We start from the raw sequence: 21,576 nt of genomic DNA on the forward strand, positions 1-21,576 counted from the left end.
CTGCCAGCTCCGCTGCCTCTCCCCAGGCCCCCTGCCTTGGGCCCTGCAGTGGGCGGGGCGGGCTCCCTTCAACCAAACCAGCTGCTCAGTTGCCAGTGCATCTTCTCTCCCCACCTCTTCCTTCCCAGCCTCCCTCCACCCTCAAGCTGGCTCACTGGTCCTGAGGTTTTGCTCCCTCTCTTCTGCCAGAGAGAGATTTTGGGGGAATCTTCCGACTCAGGAGAAGACCTGGGCTTCTTGCTCCGCCTTTGATGAGTTTATTCCCTGTTAACCCTGGGTCCCCCAAATTTATGTCCCAGGGTCAGGAGGAGGTGTGGCCAACTCTCATCCTACCTTTCTGGCCCCCAGGGGATGTCATGCCGGTCTTCTCCCAACTCCAGGGGCCACGATGATGGCTGAGCCCCGGGGGCCTTACTCCTTCCTCTGGCCAAGCAGAACCCCTGCATGGCTGGGCCGGGGCAACTCTTAGTCTTGCATTGTGGGCTGTGGACATGTGTGTATTTGCCTGATGCTCCCTGTCACCTCCTCCCGGGTGCTGTACTCGCCTGTCTCTTCTGCTCGGTGTGTCTGCTCCAGAGCCCTCTGACGCTCTCCCTCACACAGGCGGGCCGGGCCTCTCCTGCCACTCAGGGAAGGAAACGTACAAGTCTGGTGGGTTTAGTATCACGCCACATCTTCAGCCTCAGGACGCTTTGTGTAGGGGCTGGGAGTACAGGGAACTGTGCTTAACACGACCAGAGTCTCGTGCTGGGGGCAGGGATGAGTTCTCGGGCGTGTCAGCAAGGTGTGACACAGGCTAGAAAACTCTCTTCTCCCAGCCCAAACTGGGACTACCCTCCTGTGCTTGTCAGGGGCCCTGGACAGTAGCAGTGACAGAGCTGGTGAGACTAACCAGCTCCCCTGCTGGGGCTCCCAAAGAAGAGGGTAGAGTCATGGCCTCTAGCAAGGAGCCACTGCAGACCTCAGAGGGCAGTGTTTGGGGATGTGTCCTCTCGTCCTGCAGGGGCTGGACAGAAGCTGTTGTAGCCTGAGCTGCTGCAGCCACTGGGAGAGGCCCCCGAGGGGAAGGGGCCCTGTGCCGGGCGCTGCCGCCTGGGAGAGCTGGCACTATTACTCTGAGTTTTGAACTTTCTGTTTTGTCTTTTGCCCGTCCGGTTTTAGTTCCTGAAATTAAAGAAGTGGTGAGCCACAAGTACAAGACACCGATGGTGAGTGTGCCACCCAATCCTGATGAGCCAGTGTGCACAGGGCTCCTGGGACCTTCGGACAGAAGTGGGGGGCCCTCTGAGAGCACAGGGGGAGGGGCAATGAGGAGTGATCTGAGAGATGAATCTGGTCTAGATGCCAAAGCTTCAGCTGAAGCTGGAACAGGTCAGCTCTGAGGCCTGACTTAGGCTTGAGCCCGGGTTAGGGCAGGAGTTTCACGCTCTGCAGATCTCCACGTGTGAAGGTTTGGGTCTTAGTAGTGTTGACCTGTCTGGTTTTCTCCCCCTATAGGCCCACGAGATCTGCTACTCTGTGTTGTGTCTCTTCTCATACGTGGCTGCGGTTCGTAGCAGTGAGGAAGATCTCAGAACCCCACCCCGGCCCGTCTCTAGCTGATAGAGGGGGGTTAAGGCTGCCCCAACGCAGGGGACACCCCTTGCCTCTTGCTGTTCCCAAGTGCACGATGCTGCTATGACCAGACGTGGGTGACGTGTGCGTGTCCTTTGCAAGCCCCTCGCGTGGCTTAGTTGGTTCTCAGTTATGTGTCCCTGTCAGTGTGTTTTAGTGTGTTCATCACAGGGCCAAGCTAGTCTCTTCTGCCTTTTCCCTGGCACCCCCAGAAGACCAGCCTACTGTTCCCTCAGGGCTCAAGAGTGTGTGTGTGTGTGTGTGTGTGTGTGGCCATTGGCTTCTAAGAACTCTTGGAGTATAGGCCAGTGTGAATCCACTCTTATGTGTCCTTGAGACATTTGTGTTGTGGTTTGGTGTCCTTGGCATTGTGACCTCCCGGTGCAGGACTCTGGCTCTCTGTCCTCTGTGATCCAGCACAAGCAGGCGCCTGGAGTAGCCCCAGTCTGTGGGGAGTGAGGGAAGCTTGAGGTTCCCCACCAGGGGTGGGCAGGGAGAAGGAGGGAGAGTCAAGGGGCAGCAGAGTGAGTGGCAGCCTCCTTGCTTACGCATTTCCTAAGCCGGCAGCTACTGCCCTGGGCCACAGTCCTGCTGCTGCCTATTATGGCCTCCACCACTCAGCGGAGCAGCTCTTTGCCTGTGGTCTTCCTTGCCTTAGGCAGAGGAGAACAGAGTGGTTGGGGCCAGGAGACTCCCAGGGACCACTGGGTGCTGTGCCCAGGAACCCAAAGGGGTGGGCAAAGCCAGGTTCAGTATACACACCTGTGTCTGCCGGCAGCATCTCCTGGCACTGGGTGCCAGAGGGGGAGAGGGTCTGGGAGTAGGCAAGAAATGATTGTACATATTTATTTCAGCTCCACATTATTTATAGAAAATGTACAGGCGTGTGAATGTGAAATAAATGTCCTTAACTCTCCCTGGGCTCCTGGCAGTAAATGATACTTCCTCTCAGCCGGGGCCTGAGGAAGACTGACCCTGGATTCTACAGAGAGACCTCTGGTCTGAAGGAAGCAGGGAGACGAGATCATGCCCATCTGAGCTCTGGCATGCTGATGCCCCTGCCTCCCACCCAGCTGGCCCAGCAGGGCTCCTTCCCACATTTCCTGGGCTCCCAGAGAGGCTGTGGGAGGGAGCTTCCTTCCCTGTGGTGCAATAGGGCCTGCAGAGGGCTGCTGTGCTGTGTATTGGCCACTAGAGAGAGCAGCCAAACTTGCTTACTCCTGAGCAGGGAAGGAAAAACCGATACTAGGTCCCAGCTCTCAGTGTTCCTTACAGGTGTGATCCAGAGAGTGTTGTGACTCGGCCAGGACCTGGAGCCCAGAGTGTTGGGATCTTGGCCAGGAGTGTCTTGGGTTGGGTAGAACTCTGAGAAGCAACCCTGGGCCTAGTCTTCATGGAGTTTTTTTTCCTACACCATGGGAAAACCTCGTACTCCCTGGGCAGGAAGGACCCTCTACATTACACTATCAGGGCACCTCTGAGACCTGCTGGCTTCCCCTGGTGCAGCTGTTCCAGGCCCTATGGGCACAGAACCCAGCACTGCCTCACATCCAGGCTGCTGACCCAGGGGCACCAGAACAAAGATAGTACTGAGCATGTGTGACCAGGCGGAGAACCTTGGTTTGCTGGCTCTGTGGCTGACACAGCTCTTCTGTTCCCTCAGTTGAAGAGTGTAGGTGGTGGGGGAAGACTGAGCTTCCTTCCACTACTAATGTTTTCTGAATTTAGGATTCCACTCTGGGCCTCGCTGAACCCTTCTGCTTTAGTTTGCTGTGAAGTAAACTAAGTTTCCCTAAGTGCTTTGTATGAAAACAGGTACGTTGGACAGGAAGAGTCAGGTCTCAATGATTACATTGATCTTTTATTGCCCTTATACACAGAGAGAACATGACAGGCCAGAAAGACCATCCACAGCCATCATTTCCTGAGACCACTTGCACTTGCCCCCAAGATCTGAGAGCTTCCAACAGCTCCGGCAGGTCAATCTGCATAGTCCCCCCAGGCCTGCTCGTTGTCAATACACTGCCCTACTGATGCTCCCAGCCAGCCCCAAGGTACACACTTGCACACATATCCACAACAGGAAGGAGGCTTGTCCAGCTTCCTTCCCCGCTCCTGGCACATGGTTGGCATCCGGTTGTACCTGTGACACAGGTTCCCTTGTGAGTGAGTTGGACTAAGAGCCACCTGCACCCCCATTTCCTGATGGCTACCCCTGTTCCAAGTGCCAAAGCTCAGCCTCTGATTGCGCCCTGGGCCTTGGTGGTCCGGAGTACATACCTGGCTGTCCCGAGGAGCTGGCCTGGTCACTGAGGCACTGCAGGAGAGAAGGAGGCCGTTTTGTGTGCGCTGCGCCTCCAGCACCACATGTCCTCCCAAAATGCTGGGGAGCAGCTGCAGCAGCAGAACCCAGAAGCCAGTACCATCTGGACATGGCGGTCATGGCTCCTTCAGCCAGAGCAGCTGCTTGGCCCAGAATAGCAGAGTCCAGCCCGTGCCCTGCCTTCTCCAGCACCCCAGGCCCTGGCCCAGTGGGCTCCTCACCTCGCACCTCCAGGCGGCACTCACACTGGGCCTCGCCTTGTAAGTTGGTGGCCCTGCAGACGTAGACACCCCCGTCATAGGTGCAGGGCTTTCTGATCTCCAGGGTCAGCACACCCTGCTTGCTGAACATGCGGAAGCGGGCGTCTTCTCCCAGGTCCAGGCCATTCTTGAACCAGGAAATCTTGGGCTGTAAGTCATGCAATAGGAGGGAGGGAGACTGTTTCAGGTTGGGAGGACCTGGCAGGAATGTAGGGAGATTGGCATTTGTGTTTCTACTCCGGGGGCTCCAGCCGGAGCCCCAAACTATGCCCAAGGCTGAGAACAGAGAGCCAAAGGAGAATGTGGGGGTCCTGCTCAGGGACAGGCAGAGAGAAAGCAGGGACAGGCTGAGGAGTGGACTCCTCGAGGCTGGAGCATCAGAGTCCTGCCTCCTGGGTCTGCCTGAACCTGGGCGTGAAGTTCTCTACCTTGGGGCTCCCCCGGACGGCACAGCAGAGAGTAGCATTGTAGCCGGCGATGATGGAGCGGTTCACCAGGGGGTGGGTGAAGCTTGGGGCCTCGGAGAAGTCCAGGGCCTTGTAGTTGGGTGGCTCATATGTAATGCCTGGTGGTGATAGGGCTTTGTACCAAGAGGGCCACACCAAGCCGGGCCCCCCTCCCTGTGCCCACTGCCTCCCAGCCCCACCTTCCCAGGGGTGGGAGTGAAGGTACAGCACCTGGTCTGGGGATGAAGACAGGTTCCTTGGTGGTGGCAGCTTGGTCACTGGGCCCCACCATGTTGTGGCTGAAGACCCGGAAGTAGTAGCCATTGCCGATGATGAGCTCTGACACCACACAGTGGGTACGGCGGTAATGCTCCAGGACCGTGAACCACTCCTGCGGGTGAGGAGAGGGAGGGGTGTCGGGCTGGGGGCAGCCCTACTTCCTACCAGGGGCCTCTCTTGGGTACCCCTGGTATCTGTACCCCAACTCTGGAGGGAACCAGATCATAGAGGGAGGGTGGGAGGTGGGCCCATTCTAGGGTCAGCTGAGACCTGGGTCTGCCAGGCTCTAGGAAAGGTGTATGTGGGGGGCCCAGGACCCCAGGCTCACCATGGTCTTCTTGTCAGCTTTCTGTACCGTGTAACCTGAGATCTCTGTATTGCCATCATCTTGGGGTGGCTTCCACTCCAGAGCCACATTGAAACCCCATGCCTCCGTGACCCGAATGTCCTGGGGAGGGCTTGGCTTGTCTGCAGGAGACAGACCCATTTGGAACACCCCCTCCTGATACTGCCAGAGCAGGAGCAGAGAACAGCTGGCTCCAGGGGCCCCATCGCCCCCACCAGCTTGGGCCTGGCTGCCACCTTCTGCAGGGCCCTGTGCATCTCAGAGGAGGGACCCCAGGACCAGAAGGCGTGAAGCTCTGGGTTGGGCCCTGGCAGCTCAGCTCAGGGATGGGAAATGAATGGCTTAGAGGGAGGCCCCAGTGCCACACACCAACAATCTGCAGGACCAGTGTTGCCTTGTCTTCCATGTTCTCGATGCGCAGCGTCACCTGGTAGGTGCCAGAGTGGGCGCGGCGAGCGGCCCGGATGAAGAGGATGGTGTCCGTGGGGCTGTTGCGGATGCTCACCTCCTCACCTGTCAGTGGCTGCCCCTCTTTGGTCCAGGTCACCTGAGGCCGGGGCTTGCCCTGTGGGGAAGGACAGCTCACCCCTAAGCCTGGCTCTCCCTGAAGGCCGCCACCCCCCAGCCTCATGTGCCCAGGTGAGGTCTCAGTGTGCTGAGCCCTGACACATATCCATCTCCCAGGCATGAGCAATACACTGCAGGACAGAGCAGGGGGCCAGCCCTACCTGGAAAGGAATGAGGAGGTTCACGGGCTCCCCAACCCTCCTCTGGATGGTCTGGCGTAGGTGCCTGGGCAGCTGAAGCCGTGGCCGCTCTGTGGGTACAGAGTGGGTGGCTCACCAAGAGCCACCCAAGACCTGATTTGCCACACAGCTCCATTCTCTCTTGAGGCAGGGCCCAGAGGGCTGCAGCTAAGGAAAATGCTGCCTCCTGGGCCGTCCCCTCCCTTAGCTCCCCCTACCCCAGCCCCAAATGACTCAAAGCTCCTGCTTGCACCTGAGTCTCACCACACCACTACAAGAGGCAGGCATCAGGGAGGGTGCATGACTTGTTTGTGGTTACACAGGCCAGGATGCAGATCTAGGCTTTTGGACCATACGGCCTGTGCCATTACAACCCAATTTGCTGTCTCTTTCCACTTTGAAGACCAGTCTTTACACAATTGATCCTTTGTTGGGAAGGGGATCCCAGATGGGCCAATTTGACCCTGAGTGGCATCCTTGCTCAGTCCTGAGCACATGGACAATATTTACCTGTTGGAGATGAGAGACTCACAGAGCAGAGCTGGAAGACAATGGCATAATGACCGACATTTTCCCTGTTCCAGACTGGGGTTGACATGGGAAACCAAGAGGACACTTTCCGCACACGTTTGCCCTGGGCCTGGGGCCTGGATAAAGGTTCTTACCCCTCCTGTCCCTGCCTGGCATATAGCTCCTCCCCCCAGGAGGGCCTCTCTGTCCCCACCTCCACTGGCCCCAAGGGCCAGGGTGTCAGTGGCAGGTCTTGTGACTGCACAAGGGGCACTCACGCAGTATCTCCTGCACCGTCACGGGCTCCTTAGTGGTGGCGGGGGCTCCAGGCCCTGCCACATTGTGTGCCCGCACCCGGAAGAGCAGCCGGGCCCCCGTGGGCAGGTCCTTCACCAGCATTGATGTGCGCTCTGTCAGCCCCTGCAGGGCAGCCACCCACTCGGAGCCTGAGGGCAGGGGTGGGAAGGCAAAACCACAGGCAGTGTCAACATGGACACCCCACCCTGCTGCCCTACCCCTGGTGGCTGGCTGGGGCCTCCACTGCAGATAGGACCCAGCAGGGTCAGATGCCTGGCTGGGGGCCCGCTCAGAGGAGGGTACAGGCTGCGGGCCCAGGCTGGGCAGGGGAACTCACAGCCCTCCTGGCAGTACTCCACACTGTAGCCGTCCAGGCCTCCAGCTCCCTCGCGCTCCGGAGGCCGCCACTTGAGGGACACGGTGGTGTCTGAGATATCCTCCACCGCGAGATGGGTGGGCTCGCTGGGAGGGCCTGGGCAGAGGAGGGCAGAGAAGAGTCTGAGCCACAGGAACCTCCCCTTTGGCTGGCTTTCAAGCACTTCAAGAAATATTTCAGCTTTGTTAAAAGATGTGTCTCTAGATGGGCTTAAAAACAGCAATTACAAAGGAGAGCTCCAAATAGGAGAAGATACCCAAAGAACTCAAAGAGCTTAGAAGGAGCCACTTCTGTCCAATAGCGATGCCACAATGTAACTTAAGGAAACATGGGAGCTTCCTTCTCTGTGACTAGGTGAGCTGACAAAAAGCGAGCAACCTGGAAGTCAGTCCCTAAAGAGAGAGGCCTGGACCCTTCTCTCTACAGGTATCACCTTCCTTCCATCTCCCAAGCCCAGCCCAGGGAGGGGGCCTCAGACAGCTGCCCCCAAAGGCTCACTGGTAGGGACAGGTGTCCTTGAGAACCCGCCACACCTTCAGTGTCTGTGCTACCCTTTCAAACCCATTATACAGATGAGGGAACTGAGGTTTCAGGGGGAGATGACCCCAGATGGCCCTCCTGGGTGTGATGGAACCAGCTCTACAAACCTGGTCTTCAACTCCTGGTCTAGTGCCCTTCCCACAGACAGATGTCCCTTGGACCCTTAGGTACCCACTACCTTCACCCTGTCCCATACATGACAAACCCTGGTTGAAGGGAGGGGGGAACGGGACAACGACCACTTATTGAGCACCTACTGTATGTCAGATGCTCTGCCTGCACTATCTCATTTCATCTCAACAACAGTTCTATGAAGTAGATATTGTCCTTACCCCTCTTTTATAGATGTGAAAAGTGAGCCTCGAGAAGGTAAACCAAGGGTCAGAGTGGTGTGAGCCTCAGTTCCACCCCTACCAGCGGGGTGACCTTGAGCAAGTCATTTAACTTCTCAGAGCCTCACTTTCTTCATCTCTGAGATGAAGAGGATTACCCCGACTTCAGATCACAGACCAGGGATGTAAATGCCCAGTGGGGTGGCCGCCCACACAGCAGCTGCTATTGTTGAGTCCCTTGACCGGGGATGGCATGAGGGCCGTGCCAGGCGGGGCAGGCTCACCAACGGGCATGAAGGGCTGGGAGGCAGGGCTGGGCCTGGACATGCCGATGGCATTGACTGCATAGACTCGCATCTCGTACACCACGCCCTCGATCATGCGCCGCGCCTCATGCCTCAGGTCCCGCAGCAGGTCGAAGTTCAGCCGCATCCACCGGTAGCTCTTCTTCTTCTTGCGCTCCAGGATGTAACCTGATGGAGCAACGCAGGAGCTCTGGCCTGGGGCCCAGGCACCCCCGCAACCCCTGCCCTCACACCCCCTGCCCTCGGACCTGCCCTGGTGCACTGCACTCACCCAGGACCGGCTGTCCACCATCATAGGCCGGCGGCTCCCACTGCACCGTGCAGGAGTCCTCCCCCACGTTGCTGATCTTGGGGGCCGCAGGGGCATCCGGCACGTCTGGGGGGGTTGTGGGCCCACGTCAGCCCTGCCCAGGCCCAGGGTCAATGTTGCTCTCCCCTTACCGCTCCAACCAACAGCTGCAGGCTGCCCCCCCCCCGCCAAGCCAAAGCCACCTTTCTAAAAAGCAGTTCTGATCAGGTCGCCAGCCTATGACCAACCCTTATGACTCCCCACTGCCCATGTTCGCCCTTGTCCTAGTCCCAGTCCTCCCCATGGATCTGAGAGCCTGTCCTTCGATGTTTGTTGAATGACTAAATGAGTAAATGGATGGGCCCTCCTTGGTTGCCCCTCTGTCTTCCCGGCCAGCCAGCCTCACCGATGACCTTGACTGTCAGGTTGACCTGGTCTTCGCCTACAGGGTTCTTCACCGTGACGGTGTAGACACCCTCGTCTTCCTTCTCTGCTCCTTCAACAGTGAAGATGCTGCGGTCCTTGGTGGTCTCCACTCGGACCCGGCCCTCAGTCTCACACAGGAGCTGGTAGCAGAGGGGGAGGGCAGGAGTTGGGGGGAAGAGCCCAAACTGGACCCCAGAAGCTTCTGCAGCCTCTGAGATGGCCAACAGCCCCAAGATGGCAGGAAGCTCAGCACAGGGTCTACGGGGGAGGCACTGCCAGAGTGGAACCTGGGCCCGTGTGAGCCCCTAGTCCAAAAACCATTACTGAGTGCCTGCCATGGGCAAGGCACCAGGGCAAGGGGCTCGAGCTCTAGCTTTGTCATGGATTTTTAGGCAATCACTTATCCAATCTGTGCCTCGGTTTCCTTTTCTGCCAAATGGGAATAACATGACCTCACAGAGCCACTGCGAGGCTCCCACCAGCCCTGAGAGGACCCCCAGTGCATGGAGGAGGAGCTGACCCGAGTGGAGCCCCAGCAGCTACTCTTGCTGCAAGGTGCCAGGGAAGCCCACCGCCTAGCCAGGAGGAAGCACTCAGTGGAAGCTGGCTCAGGAGGGCTTCCTGGGGTGTGGAGGGTGCAAACACTGTACATACGCGTGTGGTGTGTGTGTGAAGACCCTGCCTGGGGCAGGATGGCTGACCAGGTGTGGTACCTTCACGGAGGCCTTGTCCAAGGGTGGGCACCATGTGCAAACAAGCCTGGTCCCACCTTCAGCCTCACTCACCTTCTTGTCAAACACCCACTCGTCACTTGCACCTGCATCCCCTGGGGCATCAGGCTCTGGCCCAGCTGGGACCTTTTTCCCCTGGGAACAGAGCAGAGGGGAAGGAAGGGGAAGGAAAGGGAAGGTGGCCAACTCAGCCCAGAGGGAATCCCTGCCCAGTGGCCTCCTGTTTCTCCTTTGCCCGCCTCCCTTCTGCCCACCTCCTGGTCAGCTGCATCTCCACACTCCCAGTCAGAGGCTGCTTAGGGCATACACATGTGGGGAACAGGTCCCAGCATGCACTGGTCCCAACCACCCATTTTACAGATAGGGAAGTGGAGGAAGGATCCACGGTACCTGTGTGACTGTTTTCTGCCAGATCACAGTGGGAGCAGGGTCCCCGGAGATAGGGACGTCCAGGCGCAGCTTGTTCCCAGCCACAACCACGATGGTGTCCGGTTTGCGGCCTGGGCAGTCCAGGTGGATCTTGGGAGGTTCTGGGGACATAGCAGAGGTCAGAGAAAGGGGAAGGGGCCGAGGCCCATGAAAGAGGGGAAGACAGGAAGGAGCACGTCCCTGGTTGTTTCATTACTGAGGTGTAATTTATACACAATAAGATGCCGAGATCTGAGCATACAGCTTGAAGAGTTTTCACAAATGTATACACCTGTGTAACCACCACCCAGTCAAGATCTAGAACATCCTATCTGCGGGGGAGGGGACCTCCCATGGCTAAATAATTTAGGAAACCCTGGATTAAACAAAGTTAAGCATGTTTCTTAACCACACAAGAGGGGGCATGGGGGCAAGTATTCAGTGTTTCCCAAAGTTACTTCATCATGGAACCCTTCTGAATGGAATATCCTATATTAAGTGAATCCAGTTTGGAAAGCACTACTCTAGAGCATGCCTCAGCCTGAACTACTCTCCTGAAGTTAGAATTCTAAGATGCCTGATTAAAGTTTTACCTAAAAATAGAAGAGACACTTCTAAAAGCAGAAAAAAAATTAATAATAAAATCTCACATCTGTGCTGCCATTTGACAGCTCACACACCATCTCATCTAATCTACCACCCTATGGAGGAGGCACTATTAGCATCCCCATTTCAGAGATGAGGAGACTGAGGCTGAGAGATTATAATTGGCCCATGGTCCTGAGTGGCAGGGCTGGGGCTGGGTCTCAAGGTCCCTCTCCCAGATCCTTGTTCTTCCCTGTCTGTGAGTGGAGGGGAGACGTGGATGGGTGGGTACCAGGAGGTGGCACACAGGGGCCCTGAGACTCACCCTGCCTAGGCACGAAGTCAATCTTGACCTCTACAAGAGAAAGAAGAGCAGCTAGCACCAGGGCGAAGCCAGGGCCCAGCGTCCGGGGGCCCACCCCCAGCCCGGCGCAGCTCACCCATGAAGTGGAGCTTGGCGGACAGATTGCAGGCAAAGCCCTCAGGCACGAAGCTGTAGTCAGCCTCGTCCGCAGGCGTGACGTCGTCAATGGTCAGTTTGTGGACCCTGCAGGACAGCGGAGGCTCAGAGGGTCCTACTGGGCCACACACCCCTGGCCTCACCAGACACCCTAGCCAGGGCTCCTGGGGTTTTAAGTGCTTTCTTTGTTTATTTTTGAACTTTCCAGCTCCCTCACATGTTTTCAGAGGTAGGCAGGTCAAAGTGTCCCCTTGGCTGGGCCCTTGGAGACTGGACAGGGGCTGGTCTCATTAATCTCCATGACCTTGGGCCCAGCACGGGCCAGGCCAGATGCTCGGGGCGTGAGTAAGAGAGTGGGAGAGAGTGAGGGCCCCCAGCCAGAGCTGGCCTCCCCTGTGGCCTCCTGCCCCGGTCACCACGGGGGGCAGGGCTGGGGGCTCTGAGCCCCGTCTGCCTCCCTCACTACTTCTCCAGCTCTGAGGGACTCCCCACTGTACATTTCTGTCTCTCCATAGCTTTCTGTCTGTAGTTCTCTTCATCTCTTTTTCTTACCTTCCATTTCAGCCTGGTCCTGTCTCTGTCTATATGCCTATCTCTTTTTGTCCATCTCTGTCTGTCTATCTCTGTCTCTATCTCTTTCTCTGTCCCTCTGTCTCTGCCTGCTTCTTCCTGTCTCTTTGTGTGTCCCTATCTCAGTCTCTGTCTTTCTGTGTGTCTGTCTCTCTGTCTGTTTCTGTCTCTGTCCCAGTCTGCTTGTCCCATCTGCCTTGGGGCCAGCCCCGCACACTCACCGCCCGATGTGAGACACCTTTATCCGGCTGTCAGGCACCAGCTCCTTCCCGTTCTTCAGCCACACGCCCCGCACATTCTCATCTGACACCTCGCACTTGAATACGGCCTGGTCCTTTGCGCCCACTGTCAAGTCCGCGATGCTCTGGTACACCTCCAGCTTTTTCTCTGGGGGACAGGGCAGAGCCAGTGAGCTGGGGAGGGCGTGTGTGGGTGTGGGAGTGAATCCCTTGGAGATCAGGTGGACATGTGAAAACACGTGTGCATGTGTGAGATGCATGTGTGCATGTGAAGGAGCCTCAAGTGTGTGTGTGTGGCGTTAACCAGGCCCATCTGACCCTCCAACTACCCTTGGAGGTGGCAACCTCAGTATCCCCATTTTACAGATGAGAAGGGGGAAGTTCAGGGTGTCAAAGTGACTTGCTCAAGGTCACACAGGCATCAGTCCTGGGCTTGCCTGATTCCTGTACTTGGCTGGGGGGTTTGGGGCCGACGGGACCCAAGGCCCTGAGCCTCGTGTGCTCCCCAACCTGCCCCATGGGCCTCACCCTGCACGATGAGTTCGGCCAGTGCCTGGCCCCCACTGGTGCGCAGTGCGTAGTGCCCAGCGTCCTCCAGCGTTGCCTCGTTGATGATCAGATGGTGTCTCCGGCCGTCCTTCTTAAACCGGTACTTGAAGGTCTCTTCCCGAGTCAGTTCCACCCCGTCCTTCAGCCTGGCCGGAGGATGGGCAGCAAGTGCTGTGCCAGGGGGTGCCCCAGGCCTCCCAGCCCTGTCCCATGTCCCCATACCCCTGGCACTCACCATTTGACCTGGGCCCCCTCCTCAGACACCTCGCACTCGAACTCCACCCGCTGCCCCACCATCACCAGCTGGTCCTCCAGGGGCCTCATGATCAGCACAGGGGGCTCTGTGAGGGCAGGGAGAGCGTGACACACAGGCCCCTCTGTGGCCCTCCCCTCCCCGGGTCCCAAGGTCCCAGGGCCCCCGGCCCACCTTTGACAAAGAGCTCAGTGCTGCACTTCTCGCCGCCCACCACGCACTGATAGGCCGCGTCGTCGGCCAGCGAGCACTGGCTGATGGTCAGCGTGCGCTTGGCCCCATTGGACTCAAAGATGTACCTGGGCAGGGGCCGCAGGAGAGTGGTGGAAGGGCCGTGGCCTCTCCTCCCGGTGCCCCCTCACGCCCCCTCCCCTGCCGTGACCCCCGGCCCCCACCCCAAGCCTTCCAGGATCTGGGCCTTACTTGCTGTGGAACAGAAGGGGCCATTGGTGTGTCCCCGATGGGAGGAAGCGACACCGAAGGGAAAAGAGTGAGGAGCAGAGATGAGTAGAAACAGAAAAATGGGAAATTAGACCCAGAGAGTAAAAAATGAGGGGAGACGGACAGAGACAGAGAACATGAACGGGGAGGCAGAGAGCAGGGCTGGGAACAGCCCTTTCCCCTGAGGGTCCCCTCCCCACGCCCCAGCCCCCTAGAACCTGGCCCCCGCCCCTGGTGCACCTGCCGCTCATCTGGATCTCCTGTCCATTCTTCAGCCACTTGACTTCGGCGTCAGGGTCGGCCAGCTCCACCGTCAGCCGGATCTTGTGGCCCTTGTCCACCTGGTAGGCCGGCTGCAGCTTCTTCTGAAAGGCTGAGCACCACCCCTCAGCCCTCGCCACCCTGCGGCTCCTGCTCCCCCCCCCCCAGGCTGGCCCTGGTGCGGAGGCTCACCCCCCACAGAGACGGTGGCAGAGGGCCCAGGTCCCGCCCCCCCTTTGTCTCTCTGGGTCTCCACTGTGACTGTTTATCTCTGTCTGTTCTGTGTGTCTGTTGCCTCGTTGCCTCTCTCTTTGTTCTCGTGTCTTCCTTGGGAGCCTCTCTACCTGCTCAGCTCAGGGATAGGGTTAGGAGCTTCCAGAAAAACGGAAGCTTGGCAGGAAAGCAGGTGATGGGATGAATGGACCTTCTCTACCTCTGGACTCTGTTTTAACTGCAACCTCTGGTTTTTGCACCCCTATAAGCTGGAGGGCAGGTGAGGCCTCTGCTTTCCCGGCTCTCCTTCCAGGGGGCTGACACCTGACCTGTCAACACCTTGATGGGGAAGGGCGAGCCCAAGCCCCCTCCTCCGACCTGCCTTGGGCTGAGGGGTCTAGCTCATACCTGCCTGCTCTGTTTGTTTTGCTCTGTTTGCCTGTGAGGGAGATTAACAGGCCTGTCTCTTTTCCCAGGGGTGGTTCTCTGGCCTACATGGGCGTCTTCCCTTTTCCTTGGGTGTGGGGAGCGTTAAGCAGGCTTCTCTTCTTTCCAGGGCAGGCGGGGGAAGAAGGGACCGCCTGGTGTTTACGTGGAGAGGACAGTTCACCTGTGCTCTGTCCTCACTGTGTCTGGGCTAACCTCTGCCCTTCTCTTTTTCTTCTCTTTTTCTGTGTGAAAAGGGGCTAACCTGGGCACTCCTGTTTTTATTTTAAGAGGGGGGCTGACTTGTGTTCTTCTTTCCAGGGCTAAGCTGGCTTTTCTTTCCATGCATGTGTTTGTGTGGTGGGGGGCTAGCCTGTGCCCTCTCCCTGTGCATGGAGGGGGGCTAACCTGTGCTCTTCTTCTCATCACGCTTCATGCCCTTGAGCCTCTTGAGCATGCCCCGCAGGTCGGTGACCCCATGCTGGAAGGCAATGCGCTCGTACTCGGACGGGGACGCCTGCCGCAGGATCTCCCACACGTCATCCTCGGCCGGGGCTTCCAGCTTTGAGTCCCTGTGTCCGCAGTCCACACATTGAAGCCTCAGGAGATAACCCCTGGCCAGGGCAGGATTGCAGCCCCCTCCCTGGGGTGGGGCTTCCTGGGGCCAGGACCAAGGAGCTGTCCCCTCTGCCCCCTTCCTTCTGGTGGGGCAGCGTTTGCCGGCACGGGTCCCCAGCTAGTTCCAGGGTTCCAGGAGGCTTAAGGCTCAGTATGGGGGCTGGGGCTAGGAAAGAGTTCCTAACAGGGGTGCTGGCCTTCACTGGGCACTCACCTCGGGGTCCGGAAACTGCTGCTCCAGGTGGGGCAGAAAGGCAAGGGACACATTAGAGGCCCGGGCCACTTCTCCACAAAGACCTGGGACCACAGCCCATGGACCCTCCCCTCGCCCCTCCTCCCTGAGCTCATGCCCCTCCATTACGGGGCACCTGTGATGCACCACTGGCCCCAGCAGGGTCTCCTGCCCACCTCACAGGTAGGTGTCAGGAGAACCCGAGACTTAGAGACTCCTCCAGTCACTGGGGATTCCCACTCAGGTCTGATTACCAGCCCCACCCATCTCTGACCCACCCCGGCAGGGGTGGGCACAGGGTCCCGCGAGTGCCCTGCCGCCCCAAAGCACCAGACCCCAATTCTTACTCTCTGGGCCACAGCAGCACAGGCCATAATGCAGGGTCAGGGAGAGAGAGGAAGAAGACACCAAGGACATGAGTCAGTTGGGTTGGGCGGCACTGGGGCCCCTCCCAGCTCTCCTGGGTCCCCGGAGCCCACTGAGGTGAGCTATCCAGACAGAAACATGAGGTGGGCATGGGGGACGCTACAAAGATCTTCGTTCACAGGACATAATGTCTACAGAGCCCTCTTGACTCTCCCCAGCACCACAATTGTCCCATGCGACAGAAGAGGGAACCAGCTCAGAGGTACAGCGACCTTCTCAGGGCCACACAGCTGGAAAACCACAGTGGCACCATTTGAAATCGGGCCTCACCACCTGCCCCAGGAGCTGCTACCTGGGGGCTCACCTCTTCTTCAGCAGTGAGCTGAAGTCCAGAATCCCGGCGTCCTCGCTGCTGTCACTATGGGGAAGGAGCCCCAGTGAGGCCGCAGTGGAGCTGACTAGAAGGGGCTTGGGAGCCGGGAAGGTTGGGGGGTGGAGTAGAGTGAAAGAAAGGGACACGGGCCAGATGGGGGCTCCCTGCCCATCTCAGACCTGGGGGTCTGTGTACGCGGCATATAGGGACGGGGGGGGGGATACCTGATCCGCCGACCACCTCCAGCCAGACTCCTGTGGGAATTAGACCCAGTTCTTCACCTGCCCAGGGGACCTTGCTCTCCTTACCCATCAACTTCAGCCCTGAGCCCGCATATGACCCCCAGCTCCGACCCCCCACATCACGCCTAGCCCTAACCGCAAGGCTGGTGTCCCCAGGCCCTGAGGAGAGATGGCCACTCACGTGCGGCGGAAAGCTGACCGGAGGTCCAGGTCTCCAGGGCCGATGGCCTCTGGGTTCAAGAAAGAGAGATGACCGGGAAGGGGACTTTAGAGAGGGCCATCCCAGCATCACAGACCTGCCCATCCATGACCCATTTAGAGTGGGCATCTGCCCCAGGACCCCACCTCCTGAGCCCTGCCAGGGTCGAGGTATCAGGGAGGGGGGCAGTTTACGGTCCCCAGCCCCTCAGAGGTGGTTGAGCTCCTGCTCATCTCTCCACTCACCCTTCACCTGTTCACCTGTGCCAGGAGCCCAGACACCAAGATGAGGCCCAGGCAAGATTAGACTTGGCCGTCACCCCAGCCCAGCCCTGCAAGCCTCCAGGGATTTCCTTCATGCCCTTGCATGAGCAGCACTGGGCATGTGGTCAGCAGTTGTCTGGCCAGGACTAGGCATACCCCCAGTATTGGGAAATGGAAGCAGGTGCAGGGACAGGACCATAGGGAGCTCGAGCTCAGGACAAGATGCCAGGGCCTCCTCACCATGGACGGTGAGATTGAAGTTGCAGCTGTCAAATTTGTCCTTGGTGGACACCTCACAGCGGTAGCCTCCAGCAAAGGTGGCTTGGGCATCGGTGATGTGCAGCTCAAACAGGTAGACCTGTGGGGGTGAGGTGTCAAGGGAGATGGGGGCCAGAAGACAAGCCCTTCACCCCTAAAGGAGACTGGGGGTGGCTAACGGCCACCAACCTCTCACCCTTCAAGGTTAATGGACCCTTGCAGTTCTGTGTAAATAGCAAAAGGAGCCCCTTCTCAAGATGCACACTGCCATCTGCTGGCACAGGGTGGTGATAACATCTGCGATGGCTACAGGCAAGTGACATTCGCTGAAGCTGAGGCACTTTTGTGCAATTCATAGCCCACACAATTGTCGGCCCTGCCCTGCCAGAGGCCCCCTCACCTGCGCTAGGTTCACAGAGACTGGGAATCAAAGCGCAGGTTCTAGGCCTGGCTCTGAGTGACCTCAAACCAGCAATAACCTCGCACGCTTTGGTTTCCTTGTCTGTATAATGAATTTCTCTGGTTGGCCACTGGGGGCCCCATTAGCTCTGATACCCATCCATCCAGGGGCTTTATACCTCACTGGCTAGTGACCCCATGCTTTATGATGTCCCTCAGCCTTCCTGAGTTCCCTGGGCCCCCAAGTCTTATTACGCCCCCTTGAGACTATCATGGCCTCCAAGTTCCCCATGTCCCACAGATTCCCTGTGGCTCCCCATAACCCCCTCTGAGCTTCCCCATGCTCCCCATGTGCCTTTGGCCCCCCAACTTGCTTCCCAGACTCCCCATGCCCCTTCTTTGCACCCCCTGGGTGCCCCCAGTCTCATGGTGTCCCAGTGCCTCTCAGGGCTCTCCATGTCCCCCTTCCATGTGTCCCCATCACTGCAGTTTGCCCCAGTTCCTGTGCCCTGCGGGCCCCACCTTGCTGGCCCGGTCGTAGCTGTCGTGCAGCTGCAGGTGTTGGCCCACCTTGCTGCTCAGGTCTACCCACTTGCCCTTGAACCACTTGACCACAGGCGGCTTCAGGAGGCTAGCCCCCGCCACACGTGCTGAGAAGATGATGCTGCCGCCTGCAAAAATGGTGACAGCCTGGGCTTGGGGGATGCTCTGCTGCCCCCCTCCTCACTCTGACTGCAGGAGCCCCATACTCACCCACAGTCACCTCGCCATCTTGTGGTCGAGTCACAAAGAGGCCAATGGGGTCATCGGGGGCATCAGGGCCATTGGGGGCTGCTGAACTTGACCCTGTGAGCAGAGGCCTTTGAGATCTGTGCTGGGACACCCCCACGCACTGGCCCTGCTCCTCCCTGCCCAGCCTTCTCACCTTCAGGACTTGGGGAGCCTCCTTCTGCCTCAGTGGCTGAAGCCAGGGTTTCTCCGGGAACTCCAGGAGCCTCAGCAGGGGCAGGGGCAGGGGCAGGGACAGGGTCTGGCACGGGCTCTGCCTTCTCTGCAGGGGATGGGGCAGGGGGTGGTGGAGCAGCTTCTAACCAGAGACCTCTGCTGCCCCTGGTCTCTCCTTACTCTTTGTAGACTCATTAAATACTACAGTGTGTACAGAGCTTCTTCTGGTCCCTCTCTTTCTCTTACCCCCCATGGCCCTGTCTCTTCCCTAAATCCTCTCCCTTTCTACCCACCACCTCTGTGAGCTCATGGAGCCTCTCCTCTCCTCTGCCCCATCTCTCCTGAGCATCAGGCCCAAGAACCCACTGTCTGTGAGGCATCTCACTTGGACGACACCCTCTCTGGGTGGCTCACACAGAGCAGGGAGTCAGCCTGCACCTGGCCTTCCCCTCGCCTCTCCGACCGTCTGTGCTCAGGGCCCGGTGGGTCTGCTCTGACCAGTTCTGACCTCCATCCCTCCTTTGCTTCCCCAGGCTCTGGCCTTGGACCAGGCCCCCAGGCTGGGCTCCCTCCACGCCTGCAGCTCCTGGGGCTTCCCTGGGACACACAGCCTGCAGGTCGTGTGTGGGTGTCCAGCCAGAGGCAGCCTTATGCACTGTTCATCTCTGAATTTCCCCCACCTCCACAATGGCTGGAGCCACACCAGGACACTCGGAGAAGTCTTGGTCTCAGAAAAGGGGGGGCTTTCCTGGTAGAGGGCGCAGCCGAAGCAAAGGCAAGAGAGTGGGAAAGCACCTCTTATGCCTTGGGCAGTGGAGAGGTGGTGGGGCTGCCCCTCTCAAAGCCCCAGAAGTTCAAACTTCAAGGAAGACTGACTAGGGTCTTACCTGCTTCTATGACCTTGAGATCAAACTTGACCTTGGAGGAGCCCGCGATGACTGCATAAGACCCCTGGTCAGCAGGGCCCACGTCCCTCACTGTCAGCGTGTGCCTCGTGCCCTCGGCTGCCAGGCCAAACTTGTCGCTGGCACTGATGTCACTGCCCCCTCGCTGCCAGCGCACCTTCACTCCTGCCCGCTCTGTCTCGGCCTCGAACACGGCAGGGCTGCCGGCGGCCACCTCCACTGACCGTGGCTTCTTGCTGAAGGCTGAGACTGAGGGTCCAATAGAGGCTGCAGGGACCCTGGCTTGCCCAGGCACCCCACCTCTGCAGCCCCTCTTATTAAATACGGTGATAAGCACTTTAAGGCATCACTTCATTTAATGCTCCAACGGCTGTATCAGGTAGGTGCAGTTATTGTGCCCATTTCTCAGATGAGGACACTAAGGCTCAGAGAGGTTAAGGGGCTTACCAAAAATCACACAGCCGGTAGGCAGGAAAGCCCAAGCTATGGGTCCTAATCTCCACGCAAGACTTTTGCTAAGTGCATTCCTGGATAACCTACCCAGGGAAACCAGTGATGTGCTCACCTTCCCCCCACCATCTGGGGCCCTTGGCGAGGGATGGGGACTCTGCCTACTTGGATGTGGCTAAATTTGTCCTCTAAGGGCCTCAGGCTAGAAATCAGCAACTGAGATAAAGCTGGCCTGGGAGGGGGCTGGAGCTGGGGGGCTGGAACCCTGCCCTGGGCAGCCTCACTAAGGACACAGGCCAGGACCAGGACCCCGTGGTCCTGTGAAAGGCTGTGACTTTCTCTGCCCTTGGCCAGGCTCAGGGGCCTCTTGGCCGTCCTCTCCCAGAGCAGAGAGTCTGCATAACCTCAGTTTGTGGCCAGTGTGGGGCCACAGGGGTGCAGACTCATAAAGCAGAGACTCTCACAGGTGGAAAGAACCAACACAACCCCTGGTTGTATAGATGGGGAAACTGAGACCAGGAGGATTCAGCGAGCCTGCTCGAGTCTGGACTTAACCTGGGCACCTGCCTGCAGGGACATTTTCCCAGAAGGCAAGCCAGGCCTAACCTTGTTGCAGAAGGAGGTGGGTGGCTCAGGGAAGGGTCTGCTGCATGAGAGTGAGGGAGCGGCCCTTGGGGCCTCCTGCCTTGGCTCTCTCCCCTCTGTGCCCCTGACCCTGGTTACTGTCTCTCATCAGGATAGGAAGGAGCAACTGAGTTAGAAAAGGACCCAGCAGGACCCCCTCGGGAACTCAACCCCAGGCCTGCCCCTGATTGTACAGGCCTCCCGCCCTCCCTGCCCCACCCGCAGCCCCACCCTGGGCCTGGAGCTACCTGGCTTCTTCCCGGCCTCAGGCATCTTGAGAGAAGTCAAACCAGCAACCGAGCAGGCACAGGCCACCCGAAGAAGATTTTAGCAGGGACCCGTTCCCCACTATATAAGGGGCCCTTCCCCTCCCCAGGCCCCCCTTATCTGCCTCCTTCCCAGCTACCTGCTAAATATAGACAAATTCCAGAGAGCAAGGGCTCTCCAGGAGAAGCTAGGGCCGCGTTGTTCCTGGCTGGCCCCTGGCCCTTCCCCCTGCCAGCCTGGGGCCCGGCTGCCCTGAGTCCTGCCACGGCTGCTCCCTGAACCTCCCAGTGCCTTAGTTTCCTCACCTGTGAAGTGGGGCTGGTGATAGCAGCACCCGCCGCCTAGGACTGTTCAGTGAATGAAGTGGGTTTACCTATGGAGACGCTGGAGCAGTGCGGGGCATGTGGAAAACGCTGAGGGGGGGTTGCTGTTATTATCTGGCACCTGGTACCGCAGGTCACAGGGCCCTGGGCTGGCTTCACCTGCGGGACCCTGGGTGCGTCACATCCAGGGTCAGGTGAGGAGGGAACAACAGTGAGGGCTGGCATCCCCCAAGGGGGAGGGGGAGCAGCAGGCAAGGGCATGAGGGTGAATCTCTAAATACACCCCAAAGTGGAAGACACGGGCAGAGCTGGCTGCTGCCAAAGTCACAAGGATTCACACAAAAATGACCGTCGGCTGTTCTCAATCCCCATGTGCACCCACCTCACTGTTCCCCTGTGATCTCTGACCCTCCCTCCCCCCCTTCCCATCAGGGGCACCCGTTGTTACAAAGAAAGAAGCAAATTACAGGTGAGGCCTCACAGACTGACTATCAGGAAAGGCTATTGCCCACGTGTTCGGTAGGAAGCAATTCTCCACAGGAGCACAGCGTGGCTGAAGCTTAGTGTCCCTGTACACCCAGAAATCCATTCTTTTCTGCCATTTAACCCCTTTTCGGCCGCACCACATGCTCCGGAGCCTTCTTTAAAAGAGGACTGCGCACCACTGGCCCTCTCTCAGGGCTTGAGGACCCGCGTAGGGAGTGTCAGGCTTGGGCCTCGGTGAGCCAGAGGCCCCGGGGTGTCTGCCCAACACTGGTGCCCCAGAATCTGGGTTCTGTGTGCTCTGCCGGCCACGGAGGGAAGCTTCCTCACTCCCAGGCTCTCGGTGCCACTTCTTGCTACTGGGTGTCAGGAGCAAGAAGCTTAGAGGCTTCCAGGCTCATCCT

The 21,576-nt window shown here is 58.5% G+C and overlaps 2 protein-coding genes across 14 annotated transcripts in view; one reads left to right on the forward strand and one right to left on the reverse strand.

Annotated features, from left to right (window-relative positions):
• MADD (MAP kinase activating death domain) overlaps nucleotides 1-3,491 on the forward strand; it is a 36,711-nt gene extending 33,220 nt beyond the window's left edge. For 9 of the 13 annotated variants that reach the window (XM_016204001.2, XM_016204002.2, XM_087821868.1 and 6 more), the window contains 2 exons: nucleotides 1,162-1,208; nucleotides 1,498-3,491. In XM_016204001.2, coding sequence (XP_016059487.2) covers nucleotides 1,162-1,208; nucleotides 1,498-1,602 — 152 coding nt within the window. In that variant the 3' untranslated portion in view covers nucleotides 1,603-3,491. Of the gene's footprint in view, nucleotides 1-1,161; nucleotides 1,474-1,497 lie in introns of those variants that run through there. The other 4 variants (XM_016203999.2, XM_087821862.1, XM_087821865.1 and 1 more) reach the window with 1 other exon arrangement.
• Nucleotides 3,492-3,594: 103 nt separating this feature from the next.
• Nucleotides 3,595-20,372, reverse strand: MYBPC3 (myosin binding protein C3). The gene is made up of 33 exons (XM_016203956.2): nucleotides 20,348-20,372; nucleotides 19,008-19,274; nucleotides 18,101-18,226; nucleotides 17,929-18,021; nucleotides 17,698-17,846; nucleotides 16,759-16,876; nucleotides 16,238-16,286; nucleotides 16,039-16,068; nucleotides 15,806-15,859; nucleotides 15,058-15,078; nucleotides 14,634-14,797; nucleotides 13,566-13,698; nucleotides 13,308-13,310; nucleotides 13,059-13,183; nucleotides 12,867-12,972; nucleotides 12,611-12,777; nucleotides 12,065-12,230; nucleotides 11,254-11,360; nucleotides 11,139-11,168; nucleotides 10,211-10,350; nucleotides 9,875-9,955; nucleotides 9,070-9,229; nucleotides 8,646-8,750; nucleotides 8,354-8,542; nucleotides 7,159-7,293; nucleotides 6,803-6,970; nucleotides 5,997-6,085; nucleotides 5,638-5,833; nucleotides 5,251-5,390; nucleotides 4,875-5,034; nucleotides 4,626-4,762; nucleotides 4,038-4,345; nucleotides 3,595-3,757 (listed from the first exon to the last, which is right to left on the reverse strand). Exons 1-33 carry the CDS (start codon nucleotides 20,370-20,372, stop codon nucleotides 3,595-3,597), a joined length of 4,104 nt encoding a protein of 1,367 aa, XP_016059442.2.
• Nucleotides 20,373-21,576: the final 1,204 nt, after the last annotated feature.

The sequence above is a fragment of the Miniopterus natalensis genome, chromosome 11, assembly GCF_054644295.1.
Source record: "Miniopterus natalensis isolate mMinNat1 chromosome 11, mMinNat1.hap1, whole genome shotgun sequence".
In the NCBI taxonomy this organism is placed as follows: domain Eukaryota; kingdom Metazoa; phylum Chordata; class Mammalia; order Chiroptera; family Miniopteridae; genus Miniopterus; species Miniopterus natalensis.